General features: G+C 32.2%; 1 protein-coding gene and 2 long non-coding RNA genes across 5 annotated transcripts in view; 1 reads left to right on the top strand and 2 right to left on the bottom strand.

The window, feature by feature from the left end:
* Positions 1–217: 217 nt before the first annotated feature.
* Positions 218–4869, bottom strand: LOC122517376. 2 transcript variants are annotated; one of them, XR_006303821.1, is made up of 3 exons: positions 4741–4869; positions 365–440; positions 218–272 (listed from the first exon to the last, which is right to left on the bottom strand). It is a non-coding gene; the product is annotated as an uncharacterized LOC122517376 (long non-coding RNA). The 2 variants fall into 2 exon arrangements; XR_006303820.1 differs by having other exon boundaries at positions 4716–4868.
* Positions 2501–15025, top strand: part of LOC122517375 (myb-like protein I) — a 44647-nt gene continuing 32122 nt past the window's right edge. For both annotated transcript variants that reach the window (XM_043635730.1, XM_043635729.1), the window contains exon 1: positions 2501–3129. In XM_043635730.1, the coding sequence (XP_043491665.1) occupies positions 3092–3129 (38 nt within the window). In that variant the 5' untranslated portion in view covers positions 2501–3091. The remainder of the gene's footprint in view (positions 3130–15025) is intronic.
* Positions 7002–8220, bottom strand: LOC122517378. Its single transcript, XR_006303822.1, has 3 exons — positions 7814–8220; positions 7543–7727; positions 7002–7456 (listed from the first exon to the last, which is right to left on the bottom strand). It is a non-coding gene; the product is annotated as an uncharacterized LOC122517378 (long non-coding RNA).

Below are 15025 nucleotides of genomic sequence, written 5' to 3'. Positions count from 1 at the left end.
AGTACAATGCTAAGTAATATATTTAATATATGTTAGGAATATTCTAATGTAACGTATTTCCTATTTGTCTTTTAAATTTGTAATAACCAAGATGCATTCCTCCTTCAATTCTTTTGATAAAATATTATAGTACATGTTTTCTTTCCAGTGTAAGAATGGAATACTTTCACTGGTGTCTTCCAAAATCTTTCATGATTACAGTGTTGTTGGATTCTTCTTATCGTATTGAAAATAATCTGCTCTTTCTTCCAGTTAAATGATTGAACATCTATCTAGAAATAATAGTTTATTAATGCTTTGAATAAATATTATTCAAGTGTAATATAATACTTGTTTTTTACAAATAAAAGATTATTATATTTACCTTTTAACATATTTTGGTCTTGATTATTGCTTGTCACTGCAACTGCATTCTATTAGCATACAATTTTATTTGAAATCTGTACAAAGAAGAAATTCGTTGATACAAGTCTTCAATATTTTGAATATTATATATTTTGAATAATACAAAATAGATTTATTTAAAAGTAGATTTATCTATTACACACTGGAACCTTTCATAATTTCGTTCAACTTTCAATGAGCTGTGTGTTCTATCTCACTCTTTCTTTTTCTTTCTCTCTCTCTCTCTCTCTCTCTCTCTCTCTCTTACTCTTTCTTTTTTTATCGTTTCATAAAATTTGGATCGTTAACGTTACGCTTAAGAAGTTTTACTTCAGAAAAAAACGAAAGGACAAAAAAATTCGTGGATCGTACACTTGCAGTTGGAAAGTTTAATTTTCTTTCTTTTTAATTTTTTTGTCTACTTACTTTCTTATCATTTTTTACCAACCTGCCGTCATTGTAATGAACTATCTATCCGTTAGTTAATTATATGGAGATCGGTTGTTACTTTTGAAGAGATAATAAATTGTACGAGTTAAGATAGAAAGAAATGTTGGAATAAGTATAATAAATAATAAAAAAAAAAATAAACTATTAAATTAAAGTAGAGTGAAAAGTGAGTTTAAAGAGATCGAACACACGTTTGCAGCAATTTTTACGTACGTAACGCAATCGATGCAAATTTTCTGTTACTACCTTTGCTTTCACCCCTATGAAGAAATACAAAAAAAAAAAGAAAAAAAATAGGTATATTACAAACGGGCGTTTAGATTTCCAATAGACGAGCGCGCGATACGAGAACGAAAGTTATACGATCATCCTAATCGTTTCATCTCGATATATCTCGATGTGAAAAAACTCAGGACGATAAATCATTTCTTGATAGCCAGAAGTAAAACAGGAAGAAATCGATCTCTCGAGTTATGGATAGTTGTCTCTCTACCTCTCTCATTCGATTCTTCTTCTTCTTCGAAGAAGAAGAAGAAAAAGAAGAAGAAGAAGAAGAAGAGGAGGTAAAACGAAATCACGAAAACACCGAGTAGAGGATCGACTTCCGTTCTCAAGCTTGCGACAATTTAGATTTTAATCTCGAACATGAGCGCTCGTTATCACCTGTTCTATTCGAAGATCGAAATGATTAAAAGAACCAAGAAGGTTCAGAAGAAGAAGAAGATCCCTTACGAACGAAATTTATTTACTTTCTCTCTTTCTGTTAAAAGAAAAAGAAAGAGAGAGAGAGAGATAAAAGATGAATAGACCAGAATGAAAGATATTACGATATTACTGTTAGTACCTAGAACTATAAAATGCAATGAAATACGAAAATGCATTGACGAATGATTTACGTTATATTCATTAAAAATAATATGAAAGATAGAATAAATAGAATTTGTTTAAAAAAAGGAAAAAAAAACAAAAAAGAAAGAAATAATAATAAATTGTATTAATATATATATAATATATAATTAATTAATAATAATTAATAATATATAATATATATAATTGTATTATATTTTATATATATAAAAATATAATAAAATAAAATAATATAAAAAATATAATTATATATTATATTTTATATATATAATTGTGTTATATTATATATATATATATATTATAAAATAAGGGAAATAATTTAATTAGCTTTGATTTTCGAATTAAGAAAATGCATTTATATACATCTATCTATCTGATATTCGATAAGAGAGAAGGGGTAAAGATTTTCTCAATTTGCCGACTCGGTAATTTTTTTTCCAACGACTATTGGACGACTCCGGCATATCTTTTTCCTTTTTCTTTTTACTTTTTTTTATTCCTCTTTCTATTCATACATCAGCAACGAACCTTAAGGCTTGCGCGGGTGTCTGATTGCAAACGCGGCAGAGTGCCAGGCAGACGGTTCTGTCAATTCCCCCACCATCAGAATTGCTGCCGTCGCTACCGAATACCTCCTTCACTACTACAACCATAATCCAACATCAACAATATCGGTATCGTTACTACTACTATTAAAACAGACTCTTCCTCCACCATTTCCACCTCCACCACCTCCACCTCCACCAGCACCTCCAGCAGCAGCAGCAGCAGCAGCAGCAGTTCTAGTGGCACCGGCAGGAGGCCACCATTGCCACCACCATGGAAACCGACCAGACGACGACGACGACGAATGCGCATTCTGACTTCAGTCCAGCCGACGGTTTCAACCTGTTAGGTCGTAGAGCAGGTGCTGGCATGCTTTGATAAAATTCAATCCGTCGTGTTGATGCACATTCGTCGTTTATCATATCACATATTTTATAATACTATTTAATCAATACGAATACATTTTGATCAATCTCGTGTATCGGATCGGATCGGTTTTACGGTGTTTACATGTTTTGTTGATCGATTTGAAACAGTTTGGTTCCGATGAAACATTTAACGAATCCATGCAACAATATTACTCGGAGTGAACCTTTTTTTTAATTGATTAAGTATAAAGAAGAGAGAAGAGTATAATATATATATAAATATATATTATATTTGTGAGCGGAGAGAATCTTCCATCTGTCTCTCTCCCTCTCACACAAATACGAACAAAAACACAACGTTAGCAATCTTCTCTACTTCTTCTTCTACTACTACTACTACTACTACTTCTTCTTCCGTTTGCTGGGAGTGTTAACAAGGGCGTGCTCCAGGGCCGAGATATATATGGAACTACCCCATGGATAGTAACATGTCTACTGCCGCCTTCATGCACCGGTATGGGAACTCTCAGTTAGATCGATAACTTCTCTATTTCTCTCTCTCTCTCTCTCTCTCTTCTCATTCTCTCTTTCCCTATGGCTTCCTGTTCCTTGTCCGCGCCCCAAAACATTTACCATTCTCCCCTTTTTTTCCTTCCCTCTCTTTCCCTCTCTCTCCTTTTTTATAATCCAAATTGTAGATGTAAGAAAATTGAAAAAAAAAAAAATTAAGATAATGTGGAAGTAGACAGAGGGAAAAGAGAAGATTTGAAAATGCAGGTTATTTGTTTGTTGCTATGCAGAGATATGCCGCTTTTGGCGGTACCAGTCACGGCTGCATAAATATTATCGAAAATAACAATAATTCAATGTCTTCCGTTTACGATTTCGTTGCGTCAAGTGTTATAAACATCATTGTGGTGTATTTTTATTTCCTTCTTTTTTTTAAATAATATCTTTTTCGTTTAGCATTGACGACGACGACTATTAACGCGACAACGACAACTAAAATGCAACAAGGAAGAAGAGTAGTCGCGTATTTTGTTTCCATGTGAGCGATACGCGGTCGATAATGAACCTCCTCGCGTTCGTTTCTATACAACCTTCGCAATGTGCGTGGTTCTGTCCCTTTCTCCGAAAAGTGCGTGCGCCACGAATTCGTATTCGTTTCCTGTAACTACTCATCCACCCTTTCCCTTTCCCTCCCACACCCCCCTCCACCCCCTCCTGCCCATCAAGACCTCGGTTTTTCGTATCATCGAAATACAACGTAAACCTTGTTTCTTTCACGATTGTTGCACAACGTGAAACGTAGATCGTGTTTCTCTATGTTTACTTTGATATGATTTTAAATTTCGTTTTGTTTTTTTGTTTTGTTTTGTTTTGTTTCTTACTGTTTTTTTCTTCCCTCGTTATTATTTCTACCTTTCCCTTAAATCGCGTTTATCCGTTCATAAAGGTCTCTCTCGGCATTGTCGGGACAAGTGGCGCGTTCAATCCTCTCCTCTCGTTTTCAGAGTCACCGCCCTCGTTTGCACACCGTGCAAACTCGTGAAATGCGACTAATACGCAAATAACACCTATACACACATATAACATACATACCTACATACATATATATTAATACATGTAGATATATCTTTCTCATTTAATTTTATATTTGAAATAATACTAACGCGTGTAATTTCAACGTTTCAATGATCCAATTCGCGTAACGATGATTAAACGAAAATATACAGACCCCCTTTTCCTCCATAAATAAATATTTTCCCATCGATAACATATAAAAAAAAAATAAACAAAAAACTACTACGTATAAAGAGAGTATAAAAATGATATTATTTATTTAATAATAATAATAACGATATTATTATTAATCGTATAAATTAGAATACTTCTCTGGAGTAAAAAACCGGTAAAATTAACTTAAATAGAAATAAAATATTGAGAAATAAGATGAAGAAAAAACAAAGGAAGAAAAAAAATCATGGATAAATATAGTGAGAAGTAACGTGGTGTTACGAGTAAAAAAAAAATGTTAGATAAACTAAAGTAGGAAGGTTTCCTTTGGTTTGTATCTAATGTAAGGCATTCTCTATTAACCTGCATTTTCACGAGCCACCGTCACCTGTTCAAGTTTCCTTGGAACAACACGGTGTCGAATCGGACCAGCCCGCTTTCCTTGAACCTGCGGATACCGCAGCCATTGACCGCGACTCTTTCCTGCTCTCCGTGACGAAGGGGCGTGTATGTACGTTCCTTCTCATTCTCTCTTTCTCTCTCTCTCTCTCATACACACACATATATAAACATATATTCACAAACAGATACAGATAGACAGATTCAGACACAGACACAATCATTCGTTCACTCGCTTTATCCGTCTTCTTCTTCTTCTTCTTCTTCTTCAACGTTCTCTTAATTTCTTTTCTTTTCTATTCTTTTCTTTTATTTTTTTCTTTCTCCTACCATTTTCTTTATTACCATCTTCTTTCCAGTCGAGAATACGTTCTCGAGAGACTGCGATCATCCTGGCGCAGATTAAAATCGTTACTACGCATCGCGCAAAGTAAGATCCCACATTCCGTGCAACAACTTCTTTTCCTTTTTCTCTTTCTTTTTCTTTTTCTTCTTCTTCTTTTCTGCTATCTATCTACTACTATTACTTATATACGTTCTTCGTTGTATATAAATATATTTACTTATACCATTTATATATATATATGTATTGAAATATGTAGAAAAGTTCGCGAGTGTGTGTGTGTGTGTGTGTGTGTGAGTGTGCGTGTATGTGTATATCTCGATCGTTCGAGAAAAGGAATCGACGTTACAACGACGTTGCACCGTGCGATCGTATAAAATTACGGGAAATATCGAGTGATGAAGGTCGTGGTGGTTGGATAAAGGCTAACGAAACGATATTTGAATCGAGGACGAGTCTAAACTTAAAAAAGATAAAAACGTAAAAGAGAAAGAAATTATTATTCGTTTGATATAGTAAACAAAAAAAAATGTTTCAAAAATAAGGCATAAGAAGACTAGTCAACTATCGTTATCCTAATCTTTTACAATAAATTTTCCCCGTGGCCGTTAAGTATGAAAAAAAAAAAAGAAAAAAACGGTATTAATTACCCCTCCTTGTCCGAAAGACAGTGGGGAGGAGGAAAGGGGGGTAGAGTATCACGCGCTTAGTCATTCTCCGCATTAATTCCTACCACGTTACCCTCCTCTATCTTCCTTTAGCCCCACTTGTGCGAGCCCAAAGTGCATCCCCGTGTTTCAATCGATAAGAATGACTGCAACGCGGACGAGAGAGACGCGTGTGGAGACGTAGAAAGTTCTACACTACTATATAACCAAACGGGTGGTAGTAGTAATCGATACTAGTAGTCTATCTGCTATCATTTTTTGTTAGTTTTTAAATTATATCAAAGTTTTATACAAAACAATCGTTCTATTGCATACAATCGAACTTTATTAATCTTTTTTAATTATATATATTGTTGTACCAAACGGGTAGTAGTAGTAATCGATACTAGTAGTCTATCTGCTATCATTTTTTGTTTGTTTGTTTGTTTTTTAATTTTATCAAAGTTTTATACAAAACAATCGTTCTATTGCACACAATCGAATTTTATTAATTTCTTTTAATTATATATATTGTTGTACCAAACGGGTAATAGTAGTAATCGATACTAGTAGTCTATCTGCTATCATTTTTTTGTTGGTTTGTTTGTTTGTTTGTTTGTTTTTTAATTTTATCAAAGTTTTATACAAAACAATCGTTCTATTGCACACAATCAAACTTTATTAATCTCTTTTAATTATATATATATATATATATATTGTTGTACCAAACGAGTAATAGTAGTAATCGATACTAATAGTCTATCTGCTATCATTTTTTTGTTTGTTTGTTTGTTTGTTTGTTTGTTTTTTTAATTTTATCAAAGTTTTATACAAAACAATCGTTCTATTGCACACAATCGAATTTTATTAATCTCTTTTAATTATATATTGTTGTACCAAACGGGTAGTAGTAATCGATACTAGTAGTCTATCTGCTATCATTTTTTTGTTTGTTTGTTTGTTTGTTTGTTTGTTTTTTTAATTTTATCAAAGTTTTATACAAAACAATCGTTCTATTGCACACAATCGAACTTTATTAATCTCTTTTAATTATATATATATGTATATATATTGTTGTGTATATATTGTTTGTATTTCGACAAACAATCGGTGCGATAAGTTCTCTCGTTGTTTTACGACTCAATCGTTAAAGTAACACGAGGTCCGGCAAAGTGCAATCCATTTGGTACAAATCGTTCGATCGCAATAGTATAGGGAACCGTAAGTAAGTACTAGTACTTCGACCTTCATCTTTCTTTCTTGGCAAACGTATAAATTTATCTGTCTGCTGTACAACAAGACATAGGGGAGGACGAGAATCGCGGCTTCGGAATTTATCGAAGCTACATTCGCATTTTCCTCGCGCTTGTATCTTTCTACAGATCGTGCGTTAACTCAACACCTTATGTATACGTATAATATAAGTATGTATATTAACTATACCTAGTATAGTTAATAGCTGAGTTGTTGTTGCGAACGGATTTGTTTCCTAAAATTTACAAAAAAAGTATCTGTAAAAACGTGACATAGTTCTAAGATCTAAATTGCACGTTAATTGCATCTAATTTTTATACATACAATTAGTATATACCTATCAAATATATAACGTTCTAATTGCAATTTTTATTCCAAATTAAACGAATGAATTTTATCAAAGTTTTATACAAACAAACAGAAAATACACTTGTTGTTGCGAACGGATTTGCTTCATAAAACTTACAAACAAATATTTGTAAAAACGTGACATAGTTCTAAGATCTAAATTGCACGTTAATTGCATCTAATTTTTATACATACTTACAATTAGTATATAACGTCCTAGTTGCAATTTTTATTCCAAATTAAACGAATGAATTTTATCAAAGTTTAATACAAAACTATCATCGTTCTATCGTACAATCGAACTTTATTAATCTCTTGCTTATTTTTTTCAAAATAACAAACAGAAAATACACTTGTTGTTGCGAACGGATTTGCTTCCTAAAACTTACAAAAAAATATTTGTAAAAACGTGACATAGTTCTAAGATCTAAATTGCACGTTAATTGCATCTAATTTTTATACATACTTACAATTAGTATATAACGTCCTAATTGCAATTTTTATTCCAAATTAAACGAATGAATTTTATCAAAGTTTAATACAAAACTATCATCGTTCTATCGTACACAATCGAACTTTATTAATCTCTTGCTTATTTTTTTCAAAATAACAAACAAAAAATACACATTATGAGAACACAATTATTGAGTTGAGTCGATTCAAAATGCAAAACGAGATTTAAACAAATCTTAATTGTGATTTTTGTATGATCGCCGTTTCATTCGTTTCAACGTTTTCGATATTTTAAAACGGGTCAAAGAACGAGCGCGTGAAACATTGTTTCTTGCAGAGAACGAAGAACGGGTGTCTAACTGGAGCACCGATGTTGGAGGACGATGGAAAAAAGTCACGGCTACGGTAACCGGTCATGCGCTCTCTCTCTTTCTCTCTCTTTCTCTCTCTTTCTTTCTCTCTCTCTTTCTGACTTGCTGAGATAAGAACGTGATACTTTGAGCGTTGCGGAAAAGAATAAGGTCAACGACTGGTATTAGGCCCGCATTAAACGCGTTAAAAGTGCATTCACACGAAGAACTAAAACTACGTGAAACTTACGATGCTACCAACACGTACATACTTATACACATTTATTATATATATATATATGTTACCAAGTATGTTCGTGATGTGAATTTGACTTTATTCATTAGAATTAGTCGAGCGTGAGATTAATGCATCGTTCTTCTGTAAGACCAAAAAAGTACGTTCAATTGTAGAATTTGTTGTTTGATATTTACATTTGTTACATTGATCGACAAGAACGCGTTAAATATTATTCTATCTTAATTGGAAAAATAAGTGCATTTTAAATAGATTTAACACTAAACGTATCGATCAAATGATCAACGTCCTGTAATTTGTATAAAATGATTTATTTTTAAAATAAAAAATAAGATATATTTTTCACTATCCAATTGATTAAAATCTTTGGATACGTTTAGCGTTTAAATAAAATGATTACGTGTTTGAATGTGTAAAATAATTTTTCTTCTTTCTAATAGACGAAAAAAGAGAAAAAAAAAACAGAAAAATAAACGTAACACCGTTAGTATCCTTTTTTTATTATTTCTAATCACGACTGTTCCTTCGAATGACTATAATCATTCGTGTGCGTATATTTCGGAATAGTAGGGTGTTCACGAACGTACGCGATCCGGTAACGGAGAACTGCAAAGTGAAACTCGCGGAAGGTTTCCTATAGGATTACACGAACATCCACGAGTACGACGACGACGACGACGAGGAGGAGCCCCAGGTCTGGTTTGGTCCGTTTATGTCGGGTACCGAAACTCGTTTTACTCGTCGAACGATATTGGATACCAGACGCGAGAGGAGGAGGAGGAGGAGGAGGAGGAACGTTCCTCTTGTATTTACTTACACGTCACCCGGAAGATTGATCGAATGGAAATGGTCCACGAATTTAGTTCGATTTACTTCGATAGAAAGATTCTTTCAAATTTTTCCAATATTTGCATTCGTTTATTATAAAAATTCGGTGTGTGTGTGTGTGTGTAGAAAATTTTGGTTCTCTTTCTCTAATCTCTTAAAGTGATTTATTATTTGATTTACCGAAAATATTCAATCGAATTTCAAACATAAATATATTATTATTATTATTATTATTATTATTATTATTATTATTACTTTGATTTTCTTTTAGAACAAAAAAAAAAGAATAATATAAATAAAAAACTGGTGTGTGTACTTATGTACGCACGTAAGAAGTTATACTTCTTTGCCGTATCAAAACGAACATAACCTCAATAACCTCAAAAATAACTTCAAAAAAACTTCAAAGAAAAAAAATAACTTAAAAAAAACTGGTGTGTGTACTTATGTACGTACGTAAGAAGTTATACTTCTTTGCCGTACCAAAACGAACATAACCTCAATAACCTCAAAATAACTTCAAAAAAAACTTCAAAGAAAAAAAATAACTTCAAAAAAATAAATAATAATTATTATATATATATAAGAAAGAATAAAAAAAAAGAAAAAGAAAATATGAAAATATAGATATCAGTCCACACTAAATATAAGAAAGATATATTGAATTACTTCACGCGTCAACAGCCATGGCGCGGTTACAGCATTAATTCTCGCTCGATTATTTAAGTAAAGCAGCACTGAGTACGATTAGTATTTGGATGGGTGACCCGCTTGAGAAAAAAAGGGGAAGAAAGAAGAAAAGAAGACAACTTCATGGTGTTTTTCCAGACGCTCGGAACAAAATCAATTCCCCATTAAATTTTCCCCAACGCGCCAAAAGAAGGTATAACTTCAAAAATCGTGTAACACGAATTGCAAGATAATATTCGAGTGTAACGATAATTACTTCAAATGATAGAAATTAAACGTTTACAAATTGGGAGGAAATTCGTAAAAGGAAAAGATAGAGAGAAAAGAAAAGAATTTAATGATCTTTCGAATAAGTTGGGAGGTGGTGGTGTTCGAGGAAAAGGATTGAAACAATAGTAGTAGTAGGCTTTAATATTCGTTGGGAGTAGAAAGGGAAAGATATTTCGTGGTATTGTTTCTACCTTAGAAGGAACAATGCCCGTATTGGTCGACACAACATTTACGGGTATAGAGAACCCGGAAGATGAAGAGGAAAGAGAAACAGAAAAAGAAAAGCTGGATAGGACGTCGAACGGATCCTACCAAGAGTTAAGAGAAATACTACGAGGAAGAAGAATGATTTGAAGTCATTCGCATCGAAGAATCTTCCTATCGATTGATTCGTAGAAATACTAAAGCTCTCTTCTTCCCATTGGCAACTTCCCCGATACCTGTTTTTTCGTTCACTTTTTTCTACGATCTAACGCAAGATCTTTGATAAATAATCTTTTAAACGATCCAATTACGATTATCGTGATAAAATACGTATATACGCGTATAATATAAATAAATTAGATTTTCAATTGAAAATCTAATATATTTCATAGGAAAATATCTATCTGGAAATATAATCTTTTTATCTACGTTTAATCTATACATCAATAAAAATAAATATATTTGTAAATTAATGATTATACACAGGAATCATAATTAACGAGATATCCTACGAAATAATATTTCGAGAAAATAGAATTATTCGTAAGATGTATGATATTAAATGAAACGTTAGGGGGATAGTTAGAATGAAATCAAAAGAGAAACGACGTAGGTATAATCATTTTCTTCGAGTGGTATCCGAGAATGTTTCCCGAGCATGGACGCGGAACGCAAAGAACGTCGTAAGCTCGAGAAACGACCCAACATCTCGAGCATTTATCCTGCAAACCCGGAAGATCGATAGAAAGAGAGAGGAAGTCGTTCATAAACGTTAAATTTATTCTACGTTGCGTTTGGCAAAAAAAAATACAAATAAAAAAAAATAAACTCGCGTCCAGCAAATGTCATCCATGTCTTCGACGAACCAATTCGATCCCATCGATCTTATTTTGTTCAAAATTATTTTATTAATTTTAATCGTGGTTTATATACCCTCCCCCCTCCTCCTTTGTGAATAATAATTCCGACACCCCTTATATATATATATATCGATAACGAATAACTAACACTCGATGTTACTTTCCACGAGTAAAAGCAAGGCTAATAAATGCGCTGGTTTTACGATCACCATCAAGCATTATCCTATCATGTTCTAAGACGGTTAAATTGTTATTAATAGACGTCAGATTAATCCTTTTTTTAAAATGATTCCTTTTAAGCTTACAATATTTACAACAGATTATCAAAGATTTATTTCTAATACCTTGATTTAATATTAACAGCTTTCTTCATACAATTAATATTTCTTTCTTTTTTCTCTTTTTTTTTCTTTAATTTATTATAGTTATTATTATATATTTATATTTTATTATATTTATAATATAATAATAATATTATATAATAATATATATAATAATAATAATAATTATATAATAATATAATAATAATAATATATAAATAAATAAATAATAAATAATATAATAAATAATAATATAATAATAAATAATATAATAATATAATAATAATATAATAATATAATAAATATATAATATATATTATATTATTAATAAATATTAATAATATTAATAATAATAATTTATTATATATTTATTATATTATATATTTAATTAAATATTAATAATATAATATATATATATAATATATATTATATTATATTATATATTATATTTAGTTTATTAATAAATTTTATTAATAAATTTATTAATAAATTTTGTTCGAATTTTTGATCGATTCGAGTAAACTGGTGTTCCGAAAAAATAACCGATGACAAAGGGAGGAATAATAATATTATGCATCACGAGGTAATGCTATTAAACGAAGAGAAGAAAAGGACAAAGGGGGGACGGAGGGGGGGGGAAGGTTCGCGTATACGATCGTTGGCAATAACAGTGCATTAACCGCGACGTTATGCATTAAGGATAAGGTATAATGAGTGAGGTCCTCCTGAACGTTAGTTGAGACACTGGCCGCAAAGGCCGTTCGTTCGTTCGTCTTACGTTTCGTAACACAAGCTGTGATTTTCGGGGCCATGCTGTAAAATGCATTGAAAAGAGAAAGAAGAAGAAGAAGAAAAAGAAAAATATAATCTCGTCCTACTTCCTTCGTCGTATTTACGATAAATAATAACCATGGGAAACTTCAATTTGGTATGAGAAAGAGAAGAATGATTTAAAAAAAAAAAAAAGTAAGTGAGATAGAATAGAAAGTAAAAAAAATACATATATACATTTAAGTAGATTCTATTATAATTGTAAGATAGAATAATCGTTTTAAAATACGTTCAACTATTACTACTACTATTACTACTACTACTACTATGATGATTGTTGTCTTTTCTATGGTTTTTTTCGAAGCCGTGAGAAACGCGAGTAAACTTAAAAGAGTTGGGTTGGTGCTCGTAAGGAGAACGTTTTAAAAGGAACTATGGTATGCGAGAATAAGAAAAATAATAAAAAGAAGAAGAATAAAGTGGGAAGGGTAAATGCACACAAACTCAGGGTGCTTCAAGCGAGAGATTAGCTTTCTATGGGATTTAACGTAGCCACCATGTGGTGAACAGCACGCATATCATTGGTACTAAGCAAACGAACGAACGAACTAAGGATCTCCGCACTTCCTAACTCATTATTAAAACTCGCGTAATTATCTGCTCGTGTCGAAGAAGAAGAAGAAGAAGAAGAAGAAAGTAGTAAGTGATGCATGAGCTCGATAAATACGACGAAAAAGAGGATGAGGAAGAGGAAGAGTATACGTTGCTAAGGATTGGTATTTAAATTAGCTTCAGTCAAAGACTATATATGCATACTGTCCTTTGGAAAAAAGATTCTAACCTCTTGCGATTATCTCAATCGTATTCACCAACTTCCTTCTTCCTAGTCCTTCCTAGTCCTTCGTCCTTATTTACCGAGGAGAAAGTTTCCATCGTTATTTTTCCGTAGAAATAATTCGTTAAACGTTATTTCCTTACTTCCGTTCGATTAAATTAATAAAAAAAACGTAAAGAGACCACCTAACTTACTTTCAAGCTTTCCAATAATAATTTTACGCATAAAACTAGGCGCAAGTATGTGTCATCGTATTGGTGTAACTTAAAATAACCGAACCAACCCACGGATTTATTTTAGCCTAGTCAACATTTTACGATCGATTTTCACGCTTATTTATTTACAATCGTTGTTTTCATAATCACTGATTCCACCATCACCACCATCACCACCATTTCTTTATTCTTCGTTCATGAATTACGAGTCGGCTACGTGGGAAACGTCGAAACTTTACGACGAGATCTACGTAGATGTATATACTCGCTTACTTTACTTACTTTCCATGCACAAGTATGTATATATATATGTGTGTATGTGTGTGTGTGTGTGTGTACGCGCTGATCGATCAAGAAACGTCGGGAAATCGGTAATAAATTGAAACGAGATAAACAACACAAATCGCGATTAAATTTTACTTTCAGTTCATTCGAGAGATGATTTACTTTCTATTTTAATTTTTTTTATTTCTTTTTTATATTTATAACTTCGCCGAAACAATTTTTCCCCCACCCCACCCATTTATCGTTATACGTTTCTATAACAATAAATCCTAAAAGAAAATAGAAAATCTATCATCAATTACGAATCATTAGAGAAATAAATGATTTTATGATTCATTTTATCTGACAAAATAAGAAATATATATCTATTATACTTTTCTTTAAGTATACTAAGGATCTGTAATTAAGTTTATGGGACAAAAATTTGTATTAAAAATAACGAACAATTGATGTGTCACGTGCCAATCGAACAACTCATTTTCTTTCTATTATTGTTCGAAACTCGAAGCAACACCTGTCCCTTTAGAGCCCTTCCTTTACTCCTCCTATTTTTCTTCTTCATCATAATCATCATAATCATCGTCATCATCATCAACTATCATCATTTTCTTTCTTCCCTACTATCTTTTCTTCTTTTATTTCACACCAACACCACCAAATCATGTTTTTATGACAGTGATCTTACGAATGACTGGCGGAATTCTATTTAACTATCCATTTATAATGGTGGGGGGAGGGGGAGGGGGTAGTGGTGGTGATGGTGTTGGTGATGGTGTGGGGAGGCTATTATTTTACTTTCTCGCATTTCGTATACGATTAATAAAAGGTCACCACGATTAGATATAAATCGAACGAATCGATCACGAGTTATGAACCTTTGCATAGAAAACAAACAAACAAACAAACAAACAAAGACAAAAATTATTATACTCATTTAGTTCTCATTTAACGATGGGTTATTAAAATCGACAGTAAAATTTCGTAAAAACTTGAAAATTCATCATCCTACGCAAAATAAGCGCAAAAACACGTCGATACACCTACAACATTTATTTATTATACACTCGCATCATGCATAAAAAGGATACAAACGCGCGTGTAATTTTCTTTTCTTTTTCTTTTTTACAAACCCGAACCAGTAGAAATTAAGGTGCGTGGGAAAATTCAAAATACCTTTGAGAGAGAGAAGATTACTGATGACGAACAGAAATCTTGCGTAATAATAATAATAATAATAATAATAACAACAACACAACAACAACGTGATTGCGATGACGTTGGTGTTACGTCGTTTCTTCTTCTTCTTCTTCTTCTTCTCGAAGTGGATAAGTGAAGCAAATGGGAA

The sequence above is a fragment of the Polistes fuscatus genome, unplaced genomic scaffold (assembly GCF_010416935.1).
Source record: "Polistes fuscatus isolate 324 unplaced genomic scaffold, CU_Pfus_HIC Scaffold20, whole genome shotgun sequence".
Taxonomy (NCBI): domain Eukaryota; kingdom Metazoa; phylum Arthropoda; class Insecta; order Hymenoptera; family Vespidae; genus Polistes; species Polistes fuscatus.
Note: the sequence above shows the minus strand (reverse complement) of the source record. Positions and strands in the feature narration are given on the sequence as shown.